The sequence below is a fragment of the Mytilus edulis genome, chromosome 2, assembly GCF_963676685.1.
Source record: "Mytilus edulis chromosome 2, xbMytEdul2.2, whole genome shotgun sequence".
Classification (NCBI taxonomy): Eukaryota; Metazoa; Mollusca; class Bivalvia; order Mytilida; family Mytilidae; genus Mytilus; species Mytilus edulis.
Genome location: NC_092345.1, coordinates 67,978,423 through 67,988,368, shown reverse-complemented (window position 1 = coordinate 67,988,368; position 9,946 = coordinate 67,978,423). Strand labels below are relative to the sequence as shown.

The window sequence follows — 9,946 nt, the reverse complement described above, 5'->3', positions numbered from 1 at the left end:
AATTCCTAGAGCAATGTCACGTATCATATCCGTTATAAATTAATATTTCCTCATTTGTCATGTGGATGAGCTTAATATATGTAAAAACAATCAGGTAAATTATTATCGACTAGAATACATACAAAATATCTTTGAATTTGTCAGCTTTACAAGAATCAAATTTTTCCGACAAAACTCATTTATAGACATTTGTAGCACTAGTACTGTTACAGAACACTTTGTCTAAAAATTGTGTGCTTGAATTAAGTTGTATCATGTTAAACCGCCTTTGCAATTCATTTCTCATTATTCACATCAAAATATTCCTACAGTATATCGGAAGGATACACTTTTAACACAGGTTTATTCCATAATTTTCTATATAAGAAAATGCCTGTTCCAGTTCAGGAATATGACCGTTGTTATCCATTCGTTTGATGTGCTTGCGCTTATAATTTTTCCATATGATTAGGGACTTTCCGTTTTGAATTTTCCTTGTGTTGTATGGTACTATGTAAGATCTCTATTATTTACCTTCAAGTTGTTTCTTGGCGTCAGATCAAATAGAACATTTTACAAATCTTGATTACAACACTCATTTTGTCTGAAACAGTTTTGTAAAATTTTGCACGAGGACACTTTCAGAATATTTTGTTTGGAAAAGCCAAACATACAAATGTAGCAATAATTTGTTCTCAATTATTTATTCCCAAACATTTTTGTCTAAGTTAACTGACTTAAAACACACTAAGAGTAAAACAAAACCATACAAATTACAGTTGCTACATTTTTTCATAGTGTACCTATATTCATTGACGAAAAGGTGTTCTGTCTAAAAAAAAATATTTTGATCTGTTTAGAAAAGTAATAACCGTTTAACTGAAGTTTCAATTAAATGTGGTATAAATATAAGAATTAAAAAAACAAGTTCAGCACCTCTGACAGAGCAATGACTAAAAATCAAGTGTCATATTATTATTAGGCTAATAGGCATGCAATATTAAACTGGATTCCGCTTGTATTATACAGTAGTCAGCCGAGAACCAGCTTAATGTGAAATCATATAAATGTTTTAAAAACAAAATACAAAACACAAAAAAACAAGAATGTGTCCAAAGTATACGGATGCCCCACTCGCACTATCCTTTTCCATGTTCGATGGACCGTGATATTGTGTAATAATCTAATTTGGCATTAAAATTCGGAAGATTATACCATAGGAAACATATCTACTAAGTTTCAAGTTGATTGGACGTCAGCTTCATAAAAAACTACCTTGACCAAAAACTTTAACCTGAACGGACGCACAGACGAACGGGCGGATGAACAAACGAACGAACGAACGGAGCCACAGACCAGCAAACATAATGCCCCTCTACTATCGTAGATGGGGCATAAAAATCCTCCACCTATGAAAAACCCATGAAGCAAACACCCAGACCAGACAAACAAAAGCTAACCAATTCCTAAGAAAAACAACCACAACTTAAACAAAAGAACACATGATAGACAAATGCATACAATATATCTCAAATATAAAGAGACCTTATTTAAAAACGAAAAGTCTGAACTCAATTTGGGAATGTTTTGGACCCCGTAGGAAAATCAGAGTTCATTTTCTGTATTGACATGAAACAGGACAATTGTAATCTTCAAAATAAGAGGTACTGTTATGCGTTTACTTTTCTACATTGGTTAGAGGTATAGGGGGAGGGTTGAGATCTCACAAACATGTTTAACCCCGCTGCATTTTTGCGCCTGTCCCAAGTCAGGAGCCTCTGGCCTTTGTTAGTCTTGTATTATTTTAATTTTAGTTTCTTGTGTACAATTTGGAAATTAGTATGGCGTTCATTATAACTGGACTAGTATATATTTGTTTAGGGGCCAGCTGAAGGACGCCTCCGGGTGCGGGAATTTCTCGCTACATTGAAGACCTGTTGGTGACCCTATGCTGTTGTTTTTTATTTGGTCGGGTTGTTGTCTCTTTGACACATTCCCCATTTCCATTCTCAATTTTAACCTTCTTCTATATATTACATGTGAGCGATGACGAGCAAAGTCTATGTTGTTTTTTTGTATACAGCGTTCATATATACATGGGTTTGTTTGTCCTTTCGTCGATTTTCGTCTTTCTATTTTTTTGTCAGTTCCTCTTTAACCTGTTGATTTTGATTGTCTCTTTTGATCAACACTCTTCAACTTCGTACTTTTTTTTGGCCTTTTTAATTTTCTTGGATTCAAGCGTTTTTTGAAGATGGAAAGCGCGTCCGATGAACAACATTTTCATCTTGACATCTATGATGAGTTTATTTGGTATCGTCCGCCGTATTTTTACAACTGTAACTCCAAAGCACAGATATATTTTTGTAAAACTCTCTATTTGTTGTAAGACTCTCAAAGTCAGCGCTTTGTCGTTTGCAAATCTTATGAAAGGACGTTGTCAACACACATAGTTTTTCTTTTGCAAAAGATTAAAATTTCGTTTTTTGGAAAGAAAAATGAATAAACGAAATCATCAGATGAAGCTTGAAACTAAATATGTCTCTCTCTTCTTTTAAATTATTTCTTTTACCTTCTAGATGTTTTACAGCTAGACTGACAACGATATACAATACGTATTAATATGGGCGTTGAAAATCCTGAGGTGATTTCTGCTTTAGTTATAGGTAGGTACTATTGACATTTTTCGTATTGCAGTGTACATCGTATATTAAAAACTACTATAATCAAAACCGCGCTGAAGTACGTCCATTATTCATAGTTCATTATTCATTATTCAATAATGAATAATGAAATAGTTCACTATTCACTATTCAATATTAAAAATTGAATAATGAATAATGAAATAGCTTATGTTTCATTATTCAAATTGAAGCGGTGAATAGTGAAATAAATATAAAAAAAATTGACTGTGACACTATAGCTATATCCTGATTCGCAATGCCCATAAGAGGGTTTACCCTTCAGCCCCTAATTACAGATATATATTATACCTCAATCGAAAGCTTATAAAGAAAAGAACAAAAGGTATATAGTCAATATGTTCCGCAACGCATATTAGAGGAGTAACGAAGGACTTAAATATCGAATTACGCGTGCAAATTAGGAAATAGCCAATTTTGAATAACGAAATTGATATTTTGAATAATGGAATGGACTGCTATGACCCTTCAGCCCCTAATTACAGATATATATTATACCTCAATCGAAAGCTTATCAAGAGAGGAACAAAAGTCATATAGTCAATATGTTCCGCAACGCTTATTAGAAATTGATGACCCCGAAGAAGCACTGTTGTCTTTTTTGAATATTTTTACTAAAGTATTAAATCATCATGCTCCACTCATTAAAAAGAGAGTAAAACGTTTGTATCAAAATGAGTGGATGAATGATGAAATTCTAGATAGCATGAAAAAACGGGATTTTTATCATAAGAAAAAAGATATGTATAGTTATAGACTTTGGAGAAATAAAGTCAAATATCTCATCGAAAACTCTAAACAAAATTATTATACCAATATCATAGAACAAAAAAAGAGCAACAGCAGTAAATTATGGAAGCACCTACATACTGTCAGCGGTACCGACAATCATACCAGTATAAAAATCATAAGTGATTGTAACAATAAGGAAATTTTAGAACCAAAAGGCATTGTTGATGTTTTTAATGCTTATTTCACAAATATCACAGATAATCTTAATATAGATCAAAACATTAACAATTCTAGTAGTTGTTTTAACAAACTTGGTGATTTTATATCGGGTCATGTACCAGATGACGTGTATTTTTCTATACCACTTATGAGTTATGATTTTGTGTGTTTACAACTAAAAGCACTAGATGAATCAAAAGCAACAGGCCTTGATACTATAAGTGCAAAATTTTTAAAGATGTCTTCTCATGCTATTTCACTATCACTTTGTCATATTTTTAATTTGAGTATCAAAAAATGTATTTTTCCATCCTCATTTAAACTGGCAAAAGTCATACCAGTTTATAAGAACAAAGGCTCAAAACAGGATGTTTTTAATTATAGACCAATTGCAATTTTACCACTCATTTCTAAAATCCTTGAAAAACATGTGAAAACACACTTAGTAAAATATCTTAATAAATACAAGTTATTGTATAGAATGCAGTCAGGCTTTCGTTCAAACCATTCTTGTCAAACTGCTTTAACAGCTTTAATAGATAAATGGCTTAAAGCCATTGATGATGGCGATCTTGTTGGAGCAGTATTTCTAGATCTAGCAAAAGCCTTTGATCTTCTCAATCATGAACTGCTTATTCAAAAATTAAACAAATACAAATTAGCTTATACTTCATTACGTTGGTTTACATCATATTTGGCTGACAGATATCAAAAAGTATCTATTTCAAATACATTATCAGACGTACAAAAACAAAAAACGGGTGTACCTCAAGGATCTGTATTAGGACCGGTGTTGTTTTTAATTTTTATTAATGATCTTCCTTTGTCTAATCCTAATCATAACACCGATTTATTTGCTGATGATAGCACCATATCAGTCATTGGACAAAACAAAAGTTGCATCAGTCAAAAACTTAATACGGTTTTACAAGATATTTTTCGCTGGTGTGATGACAATAAAATGGCTGTAAATGTATCTAAAACGAAAGCTATATGCATTGGATCTAAACAAAAGCTTTCCGTTACATCAAATGAAAACATTAATCTTGCTTTAAATGGACAACAAATTATAGAAAGTACATGTGAAAAAGTTCTAGGTGTTTTTATTGATGCATCTCTATCTTGGTCTTCTCATATCGATTATATAATAAAAAAAAGTTAACTCTTCTTTAGCTTTACTAAAAAGGATAAAGAAATATTTAAATCATAAAGCTAGACAAATGTACTATAACGCTTACGTTTTACCTCAGTTAGATTATTGTTGTTCAATATGGGGAAACTGTAATAACTTTCTATTAGATAGTTTACTAAAACTGCAAAAAAAGGGCAGCAAGAATAATTTTAGACGAACATGATTACACCAAACCTTCAAGAGAATTATTTCACGAATGTAACATTGTGCCAATCACACAAAGAATACTTTATCACAAATCATTACTAATGTATAAGGCAAAACATGGCTTAGCTCCAGAATATATGTCCAGTCTTATTGTATCAGCTTCTGCAAACCAAAAATATAATACGAGATTTTCATCCTCAGATAATTTTATTATTCCAAAACCAAATACAGAGTTGTATAAGTCTAGTTTCTCGTACAATGGACCAAAAGTGTGGAATGCTCTTCCTAATTCAATAAAAAAATCAAATACAGTATCCGAATTTAAACATAAATACAAATCTATGTACTTTTAACATTACCATCATATTTTTACTGTAATGCCATATCATAATTGTTTATTGTATTTTAAAATTGTACATATTAATCTTTATTTACCATTATTATTGATGCATTGTTTATTTGTAATGTAATTATTATTGTACTAAGAGAGCCTTATTGAATATTGGTGTAATCCAAATGAGTTACTCTCTCTAAATAAAGATATTATTATTATTATTATTATTATGAGTAACGAAGGACTTAAATATCGAAATACGCGTGAACATTGAGAAATAGCCCATTTTGAATAATGAAATGGATATTTTGAATAATGAAATGGACTGCTATGACCCTTCAGCCCCTAATAACAGATATATATTATACCTCAATCAAACGCTTATCAAGAGAGGAACAAAAGGTATATAGTCAATATGTTCCGCAACGCATATTAGAGGAGTACCGAAGGACTTAAATATCGAATTACGCGTGCAAATTAAGAAACAGCCAATTTTGAATAATGAAATGGATATTGTTAATAATGGAATAGACTGCTATGACCCTTCATCCCCTAATTACAGATATATATTATACCTCAATCGAAAGCTTATCAAGAGAGGAACAAAAGGTATATAGTCAATATGTTCCGTGACGAATATTAGAGGAGAAACGAAGGACTTAAATATCGAAAACTAAATTTAGCATTAAACCTTAAAACTTTTACTGTTGCTTTCAGACCATACAAGTCAGTCTTTCAATGAGACAGTTGACTAATTATCCGTTTAGTTCAATATCAAGGCTGTTCCATTCAAATGGATTTGGCTGGTCGTTTGACAAAACTAAAAGATTAAATTGCCGATCTTTTTATTTGGAAACGCGCATGTAAGATCAGATCTATTTTAGATGATAACCGTAAGAAACATGTAAAGGAAAAACAGTCGCAATATATAAGAATGCAGTCTACGAATACTCCGTCAAATAAAGGCAACAGTAGTATTCCGCTTTTCAAAAGTCATATATCGATTGAGAGAAAACAAATCCGGGTTACAAACTAAAACCGAGGGAAACACATCAACTATAAGAGGAAACCAACATAAATACTAAATTGGTACAAAAATAAACGCCAATGTTACATACATTAAAAACAAACTATTTGATAAAAACTGCCACATTGCTGACTTAGTACAGGACATTTTAAGAAAACTAGAGGCTCTAAAGAGCCTGTGTCGCTCACCTGTATTTACTGATGCTTTGGAAATCATGTGAAATAAGGATAAAATCATAACTTATAGTATAAGATATCATAAGATACTACAATAATATCTAAGATAAAAGCAAAAAACTGTAAAATTTCCATAAAATTACTAACTGAGGGGCAGCAACTCAACACTGGTTGTCGGATTTGCCTGAAAATTTCAGGACAGATATATCTAAATCTGATGAACGTTTTTGCCACCAGTCAGATTTGCTCTAAATGCTTCAGTTTCAGAGATATAAACCAAAAACTACACTTTACCCTATGTACTATTTTTAGCCATGCTTGTCATCTTGGTTTTCGTGGGCAGGGTCATCGAACACATTTTTTAAACATGATACTCTTATGATGACTGTGAACAAGTTTGGTTACATTTTGTCTTAGTGGTTTCAGAGGAGAAGATTTTTGTAAAAGATTACAAAAATTTAAGAAAAATTGGTAAAATTGACTATAAAGCCAATAACTCCTAAAGGGGTCAACTGACCATTTTGATCATTTGACTTATTTGTAGATCTTACTTTGCTGAACATTATTGCTGTTTACAGTTTATCTCTATCTATAATAACATTCAAGATAATAACCAAAAACGGTAAAATTTCCTTAAAATTACAAATTAAGGGGTAGCAACCCAACAACCGGTTGTCCGATTCATCTGAAAATTTCAGGGCAGATAGATTTTGACTTGATTAACAATTTCAACCATGTCAGATTTTCTCTAAATGCTTTGGTTTCAGAGTTATAAGCCAAAATCTATATTTTACCCCATTGTTCTATTTTTATCCATTGTGGCCATCTTGGTTGGCAGGTCGGGTCAACGGACACATTTTTAAACTACATACCCTAATGACAATTGTGGACAAGTTTGGTTAAATTTGCATTAGTAGTATCAGAGCAGAAGATTTTTGTGAAAGATTACAAAAATTTACGACAAATTATTAAAAAAATGCTATTAAGGGCAATAACTCCTTAAGGGATCAATTGACTATTTTGATCATTTGACTTACTTTGCTGAACATCATTGCTGTAAACAGTTTATCTCTATCTATAATAATATTCAAGATAATAACCAAATACGGCATAATTTCCTTGAAATTACCAATTTAGGGGCAGCAACCCAACATCGGGTTCTTCAATTCATCTGAAAATTTCAGAGCAGATAGATCTCGACCTGATAAACAGAGATATAAGCAAGCAAAATCTACATTTTACCCCCTATGTTCTTTTTTAGCCATGGCGGCCATCTTGGTTGGTTGGCCGGGTCACCGGACACATTTTTTTAAACTAGCTACCCCAATAATGATTGCGGCCAAGTTTGGTTAAATTCAGAGGAGAAGATTTTTGCAAAAGTTAACGACGACGAACGAATACGACAACGACGACGAACGACGCCGGACGCCGGACGCAAAGTGATGAGAAAAGCTCACTTGGCCCTTCGGGCCAGGTGAGCTAAAAATGGACTTGCATATTGAATATAACGTCAAAGTGTATTCTCAATCAGTTAACAAAGAATTATTTTACCATGATTTTATTTATTTTAAACTAGCTTGTTAAATAAATATCAAAACTTCAAAATTTGTGGAACCCCCATTTCCCTCAACCCCAAATACAGAGCAGGTAGGTCGAAAGGATATGTTAGGTTATTGTAGTAATATGCGTAACACTTCACCTTCTAATTACATGTACTTGTATTGACTATTATACATTGATACAAATGTAATATTTTTCTTTTTCTCAAATAAATACACAATTTTGCGCGAATGCAAAACGCCCCGATCGGTAATAACTGCGGTTGTGAATTATTGTTATACATGTAATATGTGACACTTAATATGTACCCTTTTCAGGTGTGTTAGTAATTGCAGTGACAACTTTAGTTATTTCTGTAAAAATAATGACGCTGCTCATTCACATCATACGAAGGTACTTTAGTATATTAAGTTAGGAAATATAAATAATTGTTTTATTTTTATTGATTATAATTTGTTAAATTAACGTTTAAATCTTTGGTATCCTTACATTTACCTGTTTCTATAACTATTAGATAAAATTGAAAATGGAAATGAGGAATGTATCAAAGAGAGTCTCAGACAAAAAACGTTTACCCGACCAAATAGTAGAAAATAGCACAAGGCCTTCAATGGGTCTTCAACACAGCGAGAGCGGACTCCAGCTGACCCCTAAACAAAGATGTGTACTAGTTAAGTGAAAATGGACGTCACACTAAACTAACTCCAAAACATATAAAAGAACTATAACTAAAAAAAAAATACAAGACAAACAAAGGTCAGAAAAAGAATAGATTTCCCAAAAGTATCTTGTTTTATAGACGTACATATCGCATAAATGTTCATAAAATAATGTATGCTTTGAAATGATATCTTTGCAACCTTGTGCTCTCAATTTTTTTTTACAAATATTTATCTTTTATACCCAATAATATATCTGTATAATATTTGAGTTTAAAGTATGAATAGTTTAATTCTGGTAAAAAGAATGCAACTCTTATTTAATACAGCCCAATTATCTGAACAATAAATTATGCGTACACCAGATGGCAAACGCTTTGTTCTGTTTGTGAGATAGCATAAATTTGTAAAATTAATTCTTCTAAGGAAGTGATTAAGAAGACAAATTCTGATCGTGTTTACATCTTCATTTATAAGAGACTAACGTAATGTGTGTTTAAAATTATTTCTTTATTCTAAATGTGTTTTCCCTTATTTGTTTTGTATTTAAAGGAAAGATGTATACATTTGCCCAGGCCATACAGTTGGAAAAGGTATAAGCCATGTGGGTAATGAAAACGAGTATGAATTTCCACAAGACCGTACAAATGGTCAGCAATACTCATCCATCGGATGCGAAGACTTTCAGAGAAATAATAGTAGAACAGACGAAAAGAAGCTCTTCGAAAGTCAAAATCCATCGATGCAGGATCCAGTTTATCATGACATTATCCAAGTTCAAGGGCCATCGGAGACTAATCTCATCACCCAGCGAAGCAATGTCCGAAGGTCGCAAACCACTGTAGTGTGATTTACGCAGTGTTTAAACATTAATAACTTTGAGTAAAAAAAAACAACTTTTCAACTGTGTACAGTTTTTGTTCTATATTTTGAAATTTACTGGTATACAAGACGATCGATTCTTCCTTTTGTTTTCTTTTACTTTAAAAAAAAATATACTATATACTTACAATATTGTGTATCAGCTGAATGATAATTTTGTTAATCGAATGGTGTGATAAAGTTAAGTTAAATTTCAAGAGTTAATTGTTAATATGTGACGTCCGAAGAAAAATTGCAAAACTCATCGATGCTGGGGAAAAAACCTTAGCGCTTCGAATTGACTCGCATCAAGAATGTTTGTCAGTCTGTCTGTAAGTCCAGAATTTTTGTAACGCAA

General features: G+C 32.2%; 1 protein-coding gene across 2 annotated transcripts; it reads left to right on the top strand.

Moving 5' to 3' along the window:
• The first annotated feature begins 16 nt into the window (after positions 1 to 16).
• Positions 17 to 9,693, top strand: LOC139510644 (uncharacterized). Of its 2 annotated transcripts, none has more exons than XM_071297195.1 (4): positions 17 to 94; positions 2,559 to 2,645; positions 8,386 to 8,461; positions 9,280 to 9,693. In XM_071297195.1, the coding sequence occupies exons 2-4, from the start codon at positions 2,603 to 2,605 to the stop codon at positions 9,575 to 9,577; spliced, it is 417 nt and encodes a 138-aa protein (XP_071153296.1). In that variant the 5' UTR covers positions 17 to 94; positions 2,559 to 2,602; the 3' UTR covers positions 9,578 to 9,693. The 2 variants fall into 2 exon arrangements, with proteins under 2 accessions (XP_071153296.1, XP_071153297.1); XM_071297196.1 differs by having other exon boundaries at positions 35 to 94; positions 2,570 to 2,645.
• Positions 9,694 to 9,946: the final 253 nt, after the last annotated feature.

Bases quoted from the DNA above. Each gene is read 5' to 3' on its own strand.
- LOC139510644 (XM_071297195.1), top strand. From the start codon at position 2,603: ATGGGCGTTGAAAATCCTGAGGTGATTTCTGCTTTAGTTATAG. The intron at 2,646-8,385 runs GTAGGTACTATT...TACCCTTTTCAG, and splicing joins GATTTCTGCTTTAGTTATAG to GTGTGTTAGTAATTGCAGTG. The intron at 8,462-9,279 runs GTACTTTAGTAT...TTGTATTTAAAG, and splicing joins CTCATTCACATCATACGAAG to GAAAGATGTATACATTTGCC.